This window comes from Trifolium pratense, linkage group LG7 (assembly GCF_020283565.1).
Source record: "Trifolium pratense cultivar HEN17-A07 linkage group LG7, ARS_RC_1.1, whole genome shotgun sequence".
Taxonomy (NCBI): Eukaryota; Viridiplantae; Streptophyta; class Magnoliopsida; order Fabales; family Fabaceae; genus Trifolium; species Trifolium pratense.
In genome coordinates, this window is record NC_060065.1 from 55,776,465 (window position 1) to 55,795,766 (window position 19,302).

At 32.1% G+C, this 19,302-nt stretch overlaps 2 protein-coding genes across 2 annotated transcripts; both read left to right on the forward strand.

Moving 5' to 3' along the window:
• Positions 1-8,896: 8,896 nt before the first annotated feature.
• Positions 8,897-14,080, forward strand: LOC123894057. The gene is made up of 8 exons (XM_045943932.1): positions 8,897-9,091; positions 9,757-9,938; positions 10,107-10,154; positions 10,787-10,850; positions 12,077-12,177; positions 12,406-12,450; positions 12,986-13,462; positions 13,656-14,080. The coding sequence occupies exons 2-8, from the start codon at positions 9,804-9,806 to the stop codon at positions 13,827-13,829; spliced, it is 1,044 nt and encodes a 347-aa protein (XP_045799888.1). The 5' UTR covers positions 8,897-9,091; positions 9,757-9,803; the 3' UTR covers positions 13,830-14,080.
• A 981-nt stretch (positions 14,081-15,061) lies between these two features.
• LOC123894059 (protein farnesyltransferase/geranylgeranyltransferase type-1 subunit alpha-like) lies at positions 15,062-19,090 on the forward strand. The gene is made up of 5 exons (XM_045943933.1): positions 15,062-15,465; positions 15,638-15,747; positions 17,536-17,656; positions 17,754-17,849; positions 18,453-19,090. Exons 1-5 carry the CDS (start codon positions 15,223-15,225, stop codon positions 18,882-18,884), a joined length of 1,002 nt encoding a protein of 333 aa, XP_045799889.1. The 5' UTR covers positions 15,062-15,222; the 3' UTR covers positions 18,885-19,090.
• The last annotated feature ends 212 nt before the right edge of the window (positions 19,091-19,302 follow it).

A 19,302-nucleotide genomic window follows, 5' to 3' on the forward strand; every position in this document is an offset into this window, starting at 1 on the left:
TTTTACTTGCTTTTTCCTTTATCATAAAAAAGTTACCCCATCTTTATCTCTATTATATAAAGAAAAAGAATTTACCCCCACTCTTTTCTTCTACCCAGACAGTGAAAACCAACAAAATAAGTACAATTAATTAAGGTTTACCAATACACATGTAATTTACACAAATAATATAAGTGCTAACAAATTTAAATCACTTAAAGTAAATCAAATATTAGATAGGTTGAACTCTAGAGTATTAAAATCATTTTTTCTGGGAACTAGAGGGTTAATACTAAAAAAAAAATTGTCACAAAATTCTTGACTTTTGCGTATAGACAAAACATAATTGAAAGAGGAGAGAGTCTATCTTATACGGTCTACATGTTTCTATTTTATATAAAATCAAGTAAGAGACTTAAACCTCTTAAACAAATTATCACAAGTTTAATTCATGATTTATGTTTATATAGAAAATTCAACGGAAGAAAAAACCTACTTTATATTACTCACAATTTTTTTGACAGGGATTAATACGGTATAAACTTCGTAATTTTTTTAATATAATTATCCAAAAAATAAATAACACACAACATTATTATAATTTTTTTATGGATTAATAACACAAAACATTATTATATTATTATCATTTTTTTGGTTAAATATATTATTATTATTCTATATATAGTCCAATACAACTTTTAAGTAGCTATTATCTAAATTGAAGTAGAGCTTAAAAATATCTAATCTAATTTACTACAAAGTTAAAAAGGGAATCCCACGTTTTGTATTGCACTCAAAGCGCCAACCGGTATTAGCGCGAAACTACCATTTTTGAGATTATTGCTTTAATAAGATCCTCACACGAGTCACACTCATTTCATTTCCATTTCACCTTCACTCACTTTTTTGCAACGTGTGTAATTTCTTTCTACTTTTCTAGGGTTTCTCTCTCATTCTCTATAAGCTCACCACTTTTCACTTTTTTCAACTCTTACCTTATAACTAGCAAAATACCCGTGCGTACGATCCGAAGGAAGGTAACATTCTTTTCTCCATCCTTTATCTATATTTTTTCTTCACTATTGATCAATGCAATTTCAATATGTTGTTATTAGAGTAGCTTTAATTATATATGTTTTCAAATGGCAATGGTAACGTGATTCTATGGAAGTTCGAGAGTGTTGATCGCGATGATACGTGATTCTGACGAATTTATTGAAAAATGTGAACATGTAACCGAAGATTATATTAATTGTTGTTGGAAATGATTATAGTTTTGTCGAAATTCTAAAAATTGTTGCGTGTCAACCATTTAGAACAAAATTACGATGATAAACTGTGATTCTAATTGAACTTTTTGTAGATCTATGAGTATCGACCATCAATTTGTGAATTATTTTGTTTTGTTATGCAAAGTTTTAAGTACAAAAATTGTCACAAATAGGATAGAATATGATCAATTAGAAGTATGTGTGAATGAATAGATAATAAAATAAAATCATAGGTGAATCTGTAATTGTTGCGTATCGACCATTTAGAACAAAGTTACGATGATAAACGGTGATTTTAAATGAACTTATTCTTAGATCTACTGAGTATCGACCATCAATTTGTGAATTATTTTGTTTTGTTAAGATTATACTAGGAATTCTATTTGGTACAAAGTTTTAAGCACAAAAATTGTCACAAATAGGATAGGATATCAATTAGAAGTATGTGTGAATAAATAGATCATAAAATAAAATCAAAGGTGACTTTGTAACATAATGCAACACATTTTTCTCTGCAATTCTTGTAATTTGCTTGTATGATTAACATTTCATAGATTTATTTACACCTTTAAACTGATTCCTTTTTTTCTAGTCGTGAATCTTTTGAAGCACAGACACGGACATCGGACACGACACATATACACTGGCACATCGACACTGATAATTTGAGAAAATGACATAATTCAATGAAATCATAAGTGTCGGTCTTATTTAAAAAGACATAAGTGTCAGTGTCGTGTTGGTGTCGGACACCGAGACACGTCTAATCGTGTTCGTGCTTCATAACTTAGTCCAACTTATCATATACAGTACTTCACAGTTAATTTGTTTGTATGATTAACAGTACATTTTTGTAATGTGCTAGCAAATTGTCAATTATCTTCATGTTTCTATGGTTATACCAATGTAACAGTGTGTCACAAAATCCTTATTGAAGATGGTAGCTACTGGAATGAGTTTAACAGGAAGTGTCACTGGTTGCATGATAGAAGAACAAAAACAAACTGTTCAGCTTTGTAATATGAGAAATCAAGTAACTGCTATTTGCCCTCAAGTATCATCATCAGAGAAAAATAACGATTTTCATCAATGCTGCGATAACCGGAGAAGTTCTTCTTTGTTTGTTGAAGAGAATCAAAACTGGTTGGCTTTCTGGTTGTATTTAGTGACAAGCTCATACTTTCTATTGAGCAAAAAGGTCAATTTTTTCGGCGGTTGCAATGTAAAACATGAAGAGAAGGTTCCTTTATCCAACAGAAGCATCATTCCAAATGAACGATCAAACAATGTCAATGATGGACTTTGCTACTATGAGAGCTTAGGGTCTCCCCACAGTATTTCCTCATCCACCTATTATGATGTTTTATCAGAGTTTTCGTATTTCGACAGAACAAGTTACTGGCATTCTTTGCTAAGTCTTGAAGAGGAAGACTCTGAATTGCTCTCAAATTCGATGATATCTCAGAACTTGTCAACACCTCTAAGCCACAATTCTGATTCTTTCACCAAGATTTTAGACACAGGCACGCCTAGTTATTGGGACTCCTTGCTCAAACTTGAAAACGAAGGTGACTTGAATTTGGACAAAGCAAGTTATTGGGATTCTTTATTGAGTCTTGAAGAGGAAGATTCTGCATGGCTCTCGGATTCAATGATATCCGAGGACCCTTATAGTCCTCTAAGCTCCAATGGTGATTCTTTCACCGATATCTCAGACGTAGGCACACCAAGTTACTGGGACTCATTGCTGAAACTTGAAGAGGAAGACAATGAATGGATTTCGGACAAAGCAAGTTATCGGCGTTCTTTACTAAGTCTTGAAGAGGAAGACTCTAAATGGCTCTCGGATTCAATGATACCTGAGGACCCTTCTAGTCCTCTAAGCTACAACGGTGATTCTGAAACCGAGATCTCAGACATAGGTACGCCAAGTTACTGGGACTCCTTACTCAAACTTGACGAGCAAGACAGCGAGTGGACTCCAGACTCAAAACATGGACTCGAGTGTGTCCATGTTGGTTCTCCAATCTCATCTTTTAAGATAAATTGGGGTAATGAGATTCTTCCTTCAGTCTCTACCATTTCTTCATTCACTACACCACACTGCGGCGAGTCAGAAGATGTTTTTTCAGCAGAGAATCTATTGAAAACTCCTGACATAGAAGAGTTCAATGGCGACGAACCACTTTTTTGGCCATTTGAAGGGGAATTCAATTGGGATTCTGATGAAAGTTCATTTTGTAGCTCACCTAGAAAAATACTTGTTTTTGACTCCGGATCAAAAACATCTAGGATAAAGGGCCGCAAACAAAAAGGCGACGAGGATTTTGATTCAGACATAGACATTCCTTTGGAATATTTTGATTTAGACCAAGAATTTGCAATTGAGACATTGGTAGGGCTCAATGAATTTGATGGACATGAGGGACTTGATTCTGAATTTATTGGTGATGATTTTATGCTGGAGGAATCTCTTCAATAATTCACAAGCACATGCATAGGTATCTTCCAAACTAAATGTAGAGGAAACATGACTATGACTGTAACTTATGAATTATGTCATAACTTAGAACTTAATTAGGCCTTTAACTCACTTCACATGACTATAGGCTGTAATTGAAGAACATGTGTGTTAGGACATGGTGGTATACATAGGGTTTAATACAGTTTTTGTTTATCATGAGACAAAATTTTGTTTGAATACAGTGACGTTTGTAATAGTGTTATTGGTGCGAACATACCGCCGACTTTTTGTCAATTTCTAATTTCTGTTGAAGAATCTGTCTGACCACCTATAGTGGGATCTCTCCTCCTCCTAACCAAGTTTTTATTATCGATCTACAAGGTTCGAACCTAACACGTCTTTTATGGGATTTGAGTCTAGTTTCACTCGTACTAACGTAATGTTGGTGAATACAATGACATTATATATATATATATATATATATATATATATATATATAAGCAATAATTTTAGAAAAAATTAAAATAATTATCAAACTTTATGTTGAAATTATTTTAACATTATCCTGCATATTGTATTGATTGTGTCTGAACAATTATTGTAGTTCACATGGTGTACCTGCATAAGTAGTTAGCTTACTAGCAAAATGTTCTCATTTATAAAGCAAGGATACGAGATACAACACAGACATTTATAGATCGACATAGATAATAATTTTAAAAAATAACATAATTTAATGTGATTATAAATATTAGACATCAATGCGTATCTGATACCGAGACACCTAATTTCAGGAGTGTCCATGTGTTTCATAGGTTTGCACTGTTTGAATTAATTTGTTCAAACTGTGCACTTTTTCAAAGCATTTGGTCAATTAAGTCATTTGGAATTAATCTAAACCAACTATCACATTTTGTGATCATATATTCTGTTTTGAATTTTCTTGTTCATTTTGTGACAACATATGAATAAAGAGAAATTCTTAGGTGAGTCCTCACCTAAGCATTAATGATTAGGCACAACCAATAAAATTCTTACAACTCATTAATATATTAAATAATTAAAAATAATTAATAGAATATTAATAAAATCAAATCTAACCAAATATGGAAAATAGGAAGAAACAACAAAAAAAGTCATGAAACCAAAAAAATTTGTAGTATTTGGTAAAATTAACGGTTGAATTAGTTTATAAGTATCAAACGACATAAACAAGAAATATATTTAATTAATATTAAATTTTCTCCGAGATTCTTACTAGAAAAAATTAAATATATTTCTTTTTTATGTCGTTTGATACTTATAAACTAATTCAACCGTTAATTTTACCAAATACTACAAATTGAATCAATTAGCTTATATATATATATATATATATATATATATATATATATATATATATATATATATATATATATATATATATATATATATATATATATATATATATATATATATATATATGGAAGCCCCTAATATGGACCCAAAAAATAAGGACCACGGGTGAACCTTATAAAATCACCGGCTATAGCCTATATATGAATATGTTAACCGGTTGAAACGAAAACATATCCACTTATCCAAGTTTCCATCCAATTTGACAAACAAACAATGAATTTCTTCCATAGTTCCATTCTTCTTACATTTAATTTAAGTTTCATTTTAATTTTGTGAAAGAAAAATGTTTTTACTGTGCAATGCATATTTCTCTGATTAGTTGCTAACACATAAATCAAATAACATACTCATAATTGACAACGGATTAAAGGATAATGATAACGGAAAAAAAAATTGACAAGCCACCACTGAGTAATAACTTATCAGATCCAAGTAATTGTCTGTGAAGAAAAGTGATGAACAACTGATTAGAGAGATAAATAAAATAGAAGCCAAGTTCAGATATTTTCCAACGCAAACTTCTACTTGTACGAAACAATCGCGTCTCCCAGGTGAGTAGAAATCAAGTTTTAACATGTTAGCAGTTCCTTGCAATTTTACTCTGTCACAAGATTGTGTTATTCTTATTCTGAATCGCCACCCACTTCTTCCGTTTAATACAAATTTATTGGTCGGAGGCCAACAATGGTAACACTTCTTTTTCCTTTTTTTTTTCGTCTACAATTTGCACCCACCACTCCTTCTGATAGAAGCAGTGATTGTTTTGTTTGAAGAGAATCAATCACAGATTGATTTTGCTGGAGATGTTTGTCCGTAGAAGAGGAACTTAAAAAAAAATTCAAAAATATACACAAAAATAATTATCCTAATGTTATTGGCTATAGCCGGTCATATTACGAGGTTCACCGCTGGTCCTTATTTTTTAGGGTCCATATTACGGTATTCTATATAAGTTAACTTATCAAAATAATCCTCTATTTTTCATCAAATGAACCATAATAATTTGAATAGCCCTTGAATTTTCAAAAAATATAAGACTAAAAAAAAGTATAGCTTTTCTCTTCTTATTTCTATTAATCTGGCGCAAAAAAATTTTTTTTTTTGGTTTCATGACTTTTTTTGTTGTTTCTTCCTATTTTCCATATTTGGTTAGATTTGATTTTATTAATATTCTATTAATTATTTTTAATTATTTAATATATTAATGAGTTGTAAGAATTTTATTGGTTGTGCCTAATCATTAATGCTTAGGTGAGGACTCACCTAAGAATTTCTCATGAATAAAACAAAAATGCGTTTACTTTTCAAAGTTAATTAATTTAATAGGTCTAGTCCTGCAATATTGCTATATTTTTATATAAAAAATGGTCAATGACTATGAGTACTTACTGTAATGAATTTTAATTTTATAAGCAGAAAATAGAATAGACAATATCTGACCTGATACATAGGTGAACTAGCTGGTGGTCGGAAATTGAATGGAACGTTCCTTCCCCTCCTCATGTCAACTCATTGTCATGTTCTGCAAAGATGAAAACAAAATTTGAGTTGAATTCAATTGTTGAATGAATTTCAAGGGCATGAACAAAATAGAATGAACTCAATAACTCTATATTCATCAGAAAATTAAAGTAAATCAATTTTTTGTAATAGCATCAAAAGGTTTATGTATCCAACAACATTAAATAAGTTAAAACAAAAATTATAGATTTTTGGTTCTTTTAACCATTTGGTTCAGAGTTTGACATCTCATCTAAACAGAAAAATATATGTTAGAAGATTGCCGGTTCGGCTTAAAGACTAAGCAATTCAAACAAGTTTTATAACTAAAATTTTGAGTCAAAAGTTTAACAAAATTAATCATTTTAGCTATAAATATAATATAATAGAATAGTTATATATTTGCATAGTTCAAATGGGCCTCATAATCTTCTTTGACCAAGATTCAATTTATGGACTCTACATACATTATTTAATATTTTTAATTTATTTTTATAATAAGTCTTGTGTTTTTCTAAAAATGTACTAAAATAAATTTGTGCACGGATTTAATCGGCCTAACTGGAAAAAAGATAAATTCTTCTACCGGTTTCCTATGAGATATTTTGGTTTACTAAAAATCATAGAAAGATATTGCTTGATGCTATATAGTATATATTGTCAAATAAATGATGAAAAATAAGGATGGAATGAGTGGCTTAAGGAGACAAAACTAAAATAACAATTAACACATGTGTTAAACTTTATACCATGTGTGGTTCAAAAAAACAAAAAAAAACTTTATACCATGTGATGACCTTTTTTCAAATAATTTAGTCGCTGATAATTAATCCTGTTAAATAAATAAATAGTAAATACCATGTTTAAACTTTGACTCTTGTATATTATAATTTTCTTATCAATTGAATTATACTCATATAGACTGTTTTATATACTCTAATCTATTTAGGGTAAAAACAAAACATCACTAAAATTAAAATTGGATTTTTATCCAATAACTATAAGCATAAGCAAATTATACATATCCTGACTCCTAAAAGAATAGTGTTTGTGTCACAATGAATATTTAGGTGTGTGACGGTGCTCTTTGTGTTTGTGTGATGAGATATCTTATTCATACATATATGATAATAGTGACTTTCTAGACTTAGGCACTCAATAAGACAAATGATTTTATTTTGCCTAGACAATAAGTGTATCGTTTGTGTGACCTAATCTTCGAATGAGTTTCTAATTAACATGCTCATATCTAACAAGATTGTCAGACAAAATATTCTTTGACACATGTTATGATGAATATATAGGCGGGTTAAGGCGCTCTTAGTGCATATAGAAACTCAAAATATGCACAAAATATACAAATACACATAATAAATCTAAACATGTAACCTGAATCGAAAGCATTTAAAGTGTCTATTCATGTATCGTTAGTTATGTCTATGATATGATTAGGTAAACCGATTAATTGTCGATGTGGTCAATCATATCTCAAGATTACTTTATGTATGTATCAAAATATCTTATTTATACATATATCAATAATAGTGAACTTTCAGACTTAAACACCCATATGACAAATGCTTTCTTTTTGCCTAGACGACAAACATATCACTTATGTAACCTAATGTTCAAATGAGTTTCTGACGTACTCATATCCAACAAAATCGTTAGAGAAAATATTCTTTAACACATGTCATGATTAATATTTAAGCGCGCTCAAAACAAAATATACAAACACAAAAAACCACCCTAAGCATGTAATAAGCTAACTAATAGCTGATTTTTTCCCCAATGAAATAGATTAATTGAGATAACTTTTTAAGATTTAAAAAACGAACGTTTATAGTGTGGGGTTAGTATACTCCCTCCGTCCCAAAAAGAATGACCCAGTTGACCGAAACACGCATGCCAATGCATAACTTTAGCGACTAATATCTTTAATTGTATAATAGTAAAAATTATAAAAAATTGATATTTTGAAAATACTCATCGAGACGAATCTAACAACATCTTATATGTTAATATTTATTTTTATTTATTAGTAGAAAAATATGGTCAAAACAATATATATGAATAGTGCATATATTCAAAATGGGTCATTCTTTTTGGGACGGAGGGAGTACCTAAAAAGAATATCCGTACATACAGAGCACTAGCTAATAATGCTCTAATCAAAACGGGGTTGGTTCCAAAAAGAACAAAAGGACCAAAAAGCATTCGATCTAAATAGACCCCACAATACAACTGTACAAAACTACAAACACACCAAAAAGGATATTTTAGTAATTACATCATTTACTGTTGCATACACCTCTCTGACGCCGAAGAAGCTTCTTCTCTGTTTCTTCCTCCTTTTACTTTCTTTTCTTTGTTTACAGTTTAGACTTTGAAATTTTTGTTTCAATCTCATTTTTTCATCTCTTCACAAAATCTATCTCTCAAATCTCTCTCATATTCTCTTTTCTTCTTCTTCCTTCAGGTATATCTCTTCGCTTTTCCAATTCCTCAATTATTTATTTTCAATTTTTTATTATTATTTTTTGTGATCATGTATAATTACGCTTTCTCTCGTATCAATTTTGCTTCCGATTTTATATATTGTTTGATTCTCGCTTAATCATGCAATTCATGATCTCAGATTCTGTTTATTTTTTTTTTTTATAAAAATTAATTACTGTTTGTGATTAAGATGTTTTTAATATTATGTGTATGATTTTGTTTCTTGTTGTTAAAATACACTGCAATTTGATTTTTGTGATTATTGTCTAATATTTTTATTTAACTTAATTCTAAGTGATATGATCAATTAATAGTTCTACTTAATAATGTTTGTTAGAATGTGAAATTGCTCGGTCAAATTGTTTAATTGAAAGTTTATGAAAATTTATAATACTTCATTAGACACCTTATTTGAATGTATATAAAGTGTTACTAAAAATATAAGTAAATGACACTATTAGGAAATTAGGAAACATATATACAAATTATTTGAATATGTGATCATGAAGATAATATTACACGAGTTAATGGTTTGACCGGTTAATATCACATTCTATTGAAAGTAATTAAGTGGTGTAAGTGTAAAAGATTGATAGGTGGTGTTTGTGTTGTATTCCTAATTCTAATATATGATTGTATTTGTAGCTTATATTATCAGTTCTTTGGGCGATTGATTTTTTGTACCTATCGCGATGCGTGCACCGGCAATACTTGCACAATGCTTGCCTGGCCTAGTAACTCATGATCGTGGAAGTCTCAGTATATCCTCCATTCCTGAGAAAGATATTCATCTTGTGTCACCAGCAGTGGAGATTATTCCTTCGAAGGTACAGCTCCCATTTTTTTATTTCATCCAACCAATCACCCCCGAACCAACCGACAACAGGGGAAAAAAAATTTCCTCGAAATTAAGCCATTTAGATGAAATTTCTTGCCTACTTTTGAGGTGAATGTAGATTAAAGTATAACAGATTTAAATATGTCATGCTCTGCAGGCATTTCACTCGGACAAGGACACTGGGGAAAATATTGACCATTTTAAGGTAAATCTAAGCATTGTTCATTCCACAGTAATTGTTTTCTGAAGGGTAGCATGATCAAATGGCTTGGAAGAATATAATCTCGAAAGCTATTTCTTTTTTCCATATTACAAATTTTCCTGAACAAGTTGATAGGAGCTCCTCTTTTTTGCCCCTTTCCTAATTTAAATTCTTTATGGGAAATTAGTGTTATTGTTGAATCAATGAAAGTGGAACGATTTTAGGCTGGTTTCCATTCTTTCATTTGGTTGGTATTAGTGGAAAGACAATTATCAAAAATTATTAATTAACTGCGTGTACAGAAGTTTAATAATCCATTGTTTATCTTTTGGTTTTTTTAATAATATGTTATAATAAGATAAAATAATTTTCTTGGTTGGGATGCCGTGTCGTGCAGTTGGCAAACGTGCCCAATAAGATCCTTTAGTTAACATTTATGTGGTATCGCATGCACTTTTGAATGACGAATTTGCAATATCGCTTAATGAGAACTCTTTTATGCCCTCATTTTCTTGAAAAATTTATCACAATAAATTTTGTCTTCAATGATATTGACGTAATTTTAGAGCTTATGTTTGTGTATCAGTTAGTTAGATAGTTGGGCTGAAACTGATGCTATCTTAAACCTTCTCCAGGGAATAGTGAGTGTTGCTGATATCATAGGGTTCAGTGGTTCAGAGACATCCTCAAGACCAGACGGTATGTACATGTTATTTCGGTCTGCTGGTGTTGGATGTGTGATTATTTTTCTGTGAACCAGTATTTTTTTCCTAGTGCATTACTATGTAAAAATAACACAGTCAACCAATTATTATAATAGAGAATCGCTGAATGTAGGGATGTTCATTTTAACCGGATAAGTGAGATATCGATAACCATATACATATCCGGTTGCCAAAAAACCGGATAATTTTATTTAAGTTAGTAACCGGTCCATATCTTGGTTTTGTTGGATAACCATATCCAATTCCAAGCTGTTGGATACCCATAACAAAAAATATAGTCATATTTGCTAAACCCACTCTCTCTCCAGTATATTTGCAAAGAACATCATATTCAGATCTATAGGTGCAACTTTCTTTATATTTTTCCATTATTTCATTTTCTTTTTCCTTTCAGTTTTCACATCTGGTGCTGTACTTTTCATGTTGGTTAATTTCATGTCAAAAGAGTATTTAAGAGATCACACTTTTAACGACCTAGATTAGTTTCGATTTTTTTAATTCCACAATCATGAATCTCTATATACGTGAACCTTCGTTGAATCAATTTTCTAATTCCACGATCACGAAGCAAGTTGTTGATAGCAATTTTACAATTGATTCATTCATCAATTTCATGCCTTCTATTATTAATTTATTTACAGCTATTACTACAAATTAATTTCCATGTCGTTTGCTTAACCGACTCTCACTGAAGCTATCAAAGATAAGATCATGCAACAACTTATTTAATTTCAAAATGAGAATTTTCAAAATAAATTTATTGTAATTATGACGGTGATTATAGACCTCTTGATTTGTGCTTGTGGAGATGGTTCTGTTTTCTCAAACCGGTTTTTGGAAATGGTTGTAAAATCCCATCCATTTTATTGGTTATTATATGGATATGGTCTGGATACTAAAATATCCAAACCATGAACACCCCTAGTGGTATGCTATGCTATGAATATGATACTTAAGGGCAAAAAAATTTTGGCATGAAAGGAAAAGGAAAGTCCCTAAGGTTTAATGCTGTATAGGTTCAAAATATTTAATCAACCTACAGAGCCAATTTGTGTTAGAAAAATAATGACGTGATTCTTGTTGAGGATAATATAATTTAACAATTATGCTTTGATATATAATATACATGTAATGTAATTTATTTCCTCATCAATTACAAAGGAGGGGTAGTATCAGATTGATCTATCTGTTACTTTGCAGGCTATCTAAAATCCTGGGCCAGTTCCATTGATCTTGTCAATGTTCTTAAGAATGAGATTCGTGATGGGCAACTGACCTTCAGAGGAAAAAGAGTTCTTGAGGTAACTTGTTGAAATAGATTATTGCTTGGTATTATGCCTTAATTTGGCGGTGTCTTTAATTCTTGTGCTTCACTGTTTCTCTCAATTTTTTTAAAATGCTTTCAATGTTCGCTATATCATTGTCATGAGATTTCTCTCTTTTCTTCTCCCTTGCTCCATATTTTTCAGTCATTTCAGTGGTAATTATTATTCATAATTTAATAACTCTTTGCCTCACGGTTCTTGCAGCTCAATTGCAACTATGGACTTCCTGGAATCTTTGCTTGCTTGAAGGTATATTAGTTGCACTTGTGGTTTCAGTGCTTACTTTCTCTTTTTCTGGGTCATTTGTCACTAGCTTGTTTATATTTCATAGCTGTAAAGAACTTCAACATTTATCTAGTTTGTGTAGGTGTTGGTTTAATGTAGCTCGAATACTTGAACATACAAATTACACAATCAGCATGTTTGGCTTAAATTATTCTCAATGTAACAATGTCAAAATTGGGCTTTGCCGTGCACTTTGCTTGCACCTTTGTTCCATACCTTCCATCCAACACATGTTACCTTCCATCCAACACATGTTTGTGTTGCCAAATGTATATAACAAACAGACCAATATCTTCCTGGTTCCACCAACCTTAAGATTTAGGATTCTTTTTCGGTAATATTGCAAACTGATAAACAAGTTTCGTGGCAAGAAGAGAAAATTTAATCATATTTTGGGAGAATAACAAACATTAGTTATACTTTTTTCCCATGCGTTCAAAGAAGCATTCATTCATTGGAATAATATGCTTTGCCCTCTAAATGATTCTTTATTTCACAGGGAGCTTCCCTGGTGCATTTTCAAGATCAAAATGCAGAAACTGTAAGATGCACAACTGTACCGAATGTCCTTGCTAATCTCAAGCAAGCTCGAGATAGGCAGAGTCGACAACCAGAGTCTCCCCTTCCCCTTACTCCTTCAAGACAGACTTTAGCACCAACAGTTAAATTTTATGCTGGGGACTGGGAAGAATTACCTGGTGTGTTGTCTACTGTGAAAAATGATGGATATGAAGTGACGCCTGGAATGAGTTTGAGCTTCTCCGAGGAAGATTTTATGGATGGATGTAGTAGCCAAGATGGTAGCATCATTGGGCGCGAATCTAGTTCGAGAAGGTCTCAAAAACTCTCAGGGAGTCGAGCATGGGAAAGAGCTAATGAAGCAGATCAGGGGGATCGCGGCTATGATATTATTTTAATGACAGAGATTCCATACTCAGTTACCTCTTTGAAGAAGTTGTATGCTCTCATCAAGAAGGTTTGTTTCTTTGTACTTGATTGTCTCTGCGCAATGAGAATCTTATATGCGCCTAATTATTTTGATCTTATTTGCCATTGTCCCGATTGCATAAGTTTTGCCTAGTCGATGTTAATTGAATTGTTAAATTGAGTTTTAAATTAAATTAAAAGAACATTCTATTCCCTCTTATCTGGTTTCCCTTTCATAACAGTGTATAAGGCCTCCATACGGTGTGGTATATCTAGCTCCAACTAAGAAGCACTATGTTGGCTTTAGTAATGGAGTACGACAGCTGAGAAATCTGGTAGACGAGGAGGGCGTTTTTGGAGTTCATTTGGTTAAGGATTTGGCTGACAGAGATATCTGGAAGTTCTTTCACAAGTGAACAAGAATTCAAAGATCAGATGGACTACCATAGAAAACATTAAGTGAAAAAACATCTAGACAAAATTCATACTTCTATACTCTGAATCTCTAGCATTCTTTTGTTTTTTACATTTAAAATCTCTCCATATCTTTTTTGGTACAAATTTTCTCCATTTTTCGTATAGCTTAGTAGTAAGGAAGCTCTGAATTTGTAGAATTAGTTGACATGAGTATTCTGTGCAAAACTGTCTCATTCGATTTTTTTGTACACTTATATTGTTGGAAAGAAACTCACATATTGGTTGAAAAAAAAATAATAAAAAGCTATATTGAAATAAATACTAGCATGTTCTTTTTTTATTTTAGTGTTTTTTTTTTTTTTTGAAGAAACGTGTATTTTCTTAGTTAATTGCATCATTTTCTGTGCAAAGCTGTTATTTTGAGAACAGTTGAGAATTTCGACATTTTTCATTGAAATTTCAAAGTCGAGCTCATCTATATCAGATGACAGATGAGAATAATGATTGTTGCAGTCTTGCAGATGAGAAAAATAAGAATCACAATAATGAGATTAAGTTAAGAACAGTTGTTGCAATACAATAATTATAGCTGCAGATGAGGAAAAATAGACACAATAAGAGTAGGCCAAGTCAATGGTACATATATGGGACAAATATTTTATTATGCACAAACTTGTTTTTACCGTTGGATCAATACGTCTCACCATTAGATCGAATGAGATGTGATGTGACATATTGATTCAATAGTGAAATTTATTGATTAAATGGACAAACTAAGTTTGTGGATGGTGAATTGATTCAATGGTGAAATTTATTGATTAAATGGACAAACTAAGTTTGTGGATGGTGAAAGATTTATGTGCATATTAAACAAAGTCCTCAGACGGGCTTGTTTCGAATAAAAAGTCCTCTAATGAATCAAGCTTGAACATATAGCTTGAGCAAATCTCACCCGAGTCATGTCTAACTCGATCGATATATTGGTACTATATTGAGAGAAAAATAAAGAACATGTTCTCACATCTTTGTCGTATGGTTTGCATTATAGAACGAGAATTATTTGTCGAAAAATGGTAAACGGTGCTACGAACACTATTTAAGCTTATTAATATGAAAATTTTGTTTTGAAATTTGTGCATTCAACATCTTAAAAATGTAAAAAGTTCTTTTACCGACGTTAATTTTATCTTTTACTTCCTTTTTTAATATGATTAACAAGTGCTCCGAAACAGGCCGAACTAATGCAAAATATTAAGCCCAATAAAAAGTAAACACTACCTATCTAGTTCTTTCCAGTTTCCAGTTCTAGGAAGTTGTAACTAACTAGCAAAGGAATAACAAGAAGAAGTGAGTGAGAGTGAACATAACTGAATCAAAGAAGAATCGAGAACGATGGCCGGAAGAATCGAAGACGAGAACGACGATCGTGTTCCGATAAGTTTGCGACCGGAGTGGTCCGACGTTACTCCGATTCCACAAGACGACGGTCCTAATCCGATTGTTCCGATCAACTACTCCGAAGAGTTTTCCGAAGTTATGGATTACTTTCGAGCTGTTTACTTCGCCAATGAACATTCATCTCGCGCTCTTTCTCTCACCGCAGAAGCTATCGGTTTAAATGCCGGAAATTACACTGTATGAAACAACCTTAACTATAATTTTCCTTTTTCAAATTCAGATTCAATGCAAATTAAAATAGATTTATTCATTGATTTAATCAATCTTGAGTTTTTAAGTTAATTATGATAATTAGCTTTTGTAATCTTGTGATGATTTAATGGAATTCGTGTTCTGTTTTCTGTTATAGGTGTGGCATTTTCGAAGGTTATTACTTGAGTCACTAAAAGTTGACCTACATGTTGAAAGGGAATTTGTGGGGAAAGTTGCCAGTGGAAATTCCAAAAATTATCAGATTTGGTGAGATCTCTTTCTTCGTTCGTAGTGATAGTGATTCGTAGCGATTTGTTATAGGTTTTTTTTAGTGAATGGCTTCTGTGTAGAAATGGAATGGTGGTTTGTGGACTGTGGTGTTCTTGCAACGAATCGTCTGAAATGTTAACTTAATGGAAATTTATCCCTTGTTAGTTTGAAGTAGATGCAAATATTAACAAGATTATAGAATTAAGAGTTGGTGCTCATAGGTTCCAATCATAGAATTATATCGTGGGAATATCACAAGATTATAAATTTATTTGACTAGGCTAATTATTGTGGCATTTCCATTTTCCATATACTATATTACAATATACTAGTACACAAATTATTGAAACTGAAACTGCAGAGTGGTATCTATAAGGTGTTTGACTTGGTATAACTACTATTATGGAGTATCCATACTTCCCTGTAGGAGCTTTACAGCACTAGCTTTTATTTTCTTTCCTAAACTAGTTAATAGTATCTGTGTATATCTGTTTCTTTTACCTTTTTGAAAGTTATAGATTTCTGTCTGAGGTGTACTTGAGTTCTCCATTGATACTGCATTAGGCTAAGTTGTAATTGGGAACTTATTATATCATTAATACTGGAAGAATAATGCTAGCAACACACTCTTTAACAAACACACTCCAACACACTCTTTTATTGGTTGAAATTCACATGGGTCCCATAAAAAAATGTGGACCCATATAACTTTTATGGGACCCATATAAATTTTAACCAATAGAAGAGAGTGTTTTAGAGTGTGTTTGTTAAAGAGTGTGTTGCTAGCACTCCTCATAGTGGAATGCAGCAAACTTGATAAATTATCGGACACAGCTAATTACGTGGCCTTTCCATCTATATTACTATTTTTGAAGTGTGTCCATGTATCAGAGTTATAGCATTAGGCTTCCTTTACTAAAACTAGTTATTGTACCAGATTTGTGTCTTCTTTTTTCTTGCTGAAAGTTGTAGATCTGTATCCAAGGAACACTTGTGCAACTCCAAACGTCACTTGTATTGTGTTTGGGTACTTATATTTATCATTAATAGTGGAAGAGTAATGCTAGTAACAAACGTTTAGACACTCGCGTTTGGACACAACCTCTTATTGCATGCCACATTACCTATTTTTTGTTACCACTTACCTGTTGACCGGTTCTATACTTCTATGTGATTATTTTTTTGTTTGTTTGTTATTCATCAAGTTGGCAACCGACCTGCAACTGACCCACCTCCATGGATCAATCCCATCCACCATTCTTCTTTCATTACCACATTCAAAATTCAACCTTCCTCCAATAGTTACTACTACTCCCCTTCCTTCTCTTGACATTTATGTTCTCCCACCTTCATCAACCATAGTGGGTGTCGCAAACTCTAGACTTTGTTGAATGCATAACATAAAAAATAAGTTCAATGGGCTAAGCACCACACAAGTTTATTCACCTGCGGTTTTACAAATTAAACCATGGTGGTAATATGATATCCAACAGAGATGGTTATTCACCTGTAGATGTTGCTGGCCTGTGACTCAAAGTTATTCTTATTTGCATATCATCCCTTCATTGAATTGTAAAGAACATGTTTCTTTGTTCATACTTTCATGGCATTTAGTTGCATGAAAGAATTTTGAGGAAGTATATAACTGTTATCTTTTATAGTTTATATTTGGTAGTGGTTTCTTATGTAAACCATATCTATTCAAGATGTCCTGCTTTGAAGTGCTTTCTTTAGATTATTTTGCATACACATCATCACATTGATCTTGATGCCAGATGTTTATAGGCATCATAGACGATGGGTTGCTGAGAAATTAGGACTTGAAGCTAGAAATAGTGAACTCGAGTTCACCAAGGAGATACTGTCTATTGACGCCAAACATTATCATGCATGGTCTCATAGGCAGGTTTGTTTCTTCCATCGTCTCCGTGAATCTAAGTTTCTCCCAGTTTTGCCTGTTCATATTATTATTGTCACTCATTTTACTTTTCTTGTACGGACAGTGGGTTCTTCAAACACTAGGAGGATGGGAAGATGAACTCAATTATTGTAATGAACTGCTTGCAGAAGACATGTTTAACAATTCTGCTTGGAATCAGGTATCCAACTGTTGTGCATGTTATGTTTAGTTTTGGTACGACATGACATAACTAAACATTCAACATGGAATTTTATGATTGTTGACTAACTAATTGAGAGATCAAATGCATGTAGTATCCTTTATATTTATCTCACCGTCCAAAATGTTACATTTCCCAATAATTACAATCGAGAAACAACTATCTCAATCTCACAGTACTTTGGCAAAGTTTCATTTATTCTAGTCTTTAATTTTAGCTGTTATGATTTAATCAATCTAAGGTTCAATTTCTTGAATACTTTAATGACCTGAATTCTGCTGTAAGGATTGCCAACATGTTCTACATATTTAATTACCCGTACACAAATAGCCAATTATGAAAAAAGAGAACAAAGGGAGTGCTTAGAAATGTTTTCTAATCCTATTTGCTTATTAAATGGGGTGATTTTGCTTTGTATATGGAATAACATAGCAATCTATAATTACTTTCTAATCCTATTTACTTATTATATGTTGTGTGTTTGCATCGTATGGAATAATAATTTAACAATTCATTTTACTTTTAAAGCATTTTCTTCATCTTTCCAATTTCGATAAAATTAACACGTAATATTTTGTACAGAGATATTTTGTCATAACAAGGTCTCCTTTCTTGGGGGGACTGAAAGCTATGAGAGATTCTGAAGTGCTTTACACCGTTGAAGCCATTATTTCCTACCCGGAAAATGAAAGCTCATGGAGATATCTTCGAGGACTTTTCAAAGATGAAAGCGCATTATATGTAAATGACACTCGAGTTTCTTCAGTATGTTTAAAGATTTTGAAAACTAAGAGCAACTATTTGTTTGCTCTAAGTACTCTGTTGGATCTTATTTGCCTCGGTTATCATCCAAATGAAGATTTCAAAGATGCCGTTGAGGCTTTAAGGACTTCGGATTTTGGTGAACAAGATTCAGATATAGCAAGAACTATTTGTTCTATTTTAGAAAAAGTTGACCCCATTAGAGTCAACTATTGGATCTGGCGCAAGAGTAGACTTCCTCAGGTAGCGTAATATCAAATTAATTAGAGGACAATTTTATGTCATCTGTGTAATTTGTACTGTCTATTGAAATTGGATGCCATGAATCCCCTATCCTTAACAATTGTACATTGTTGGGTGAAAACAGGGTGATTGTTTTGTTATATGATTTCAGGCTGTATTTCTACATTTAACAGCATAGTTGTTTTGCTATGATATATTGTTGGGGAGTACTCTTATAATTGTGATTTGTGAAGTTGTAAGCTTTTGTTCTGCCGTTACTATCAATTTAGTTTGATAATAAGGATTTGAAATAAGTCAAGCTACATTTAGTTTTCACTCAATTTAGTTCCGCCGTTACCATTAATTTAGTGTGAAGTTGTATGCCTTTGTTCCGCCGTTACTATCAATTTGGTTTACATTGTTGTTCCGTATAGTGGATAGAATTCAG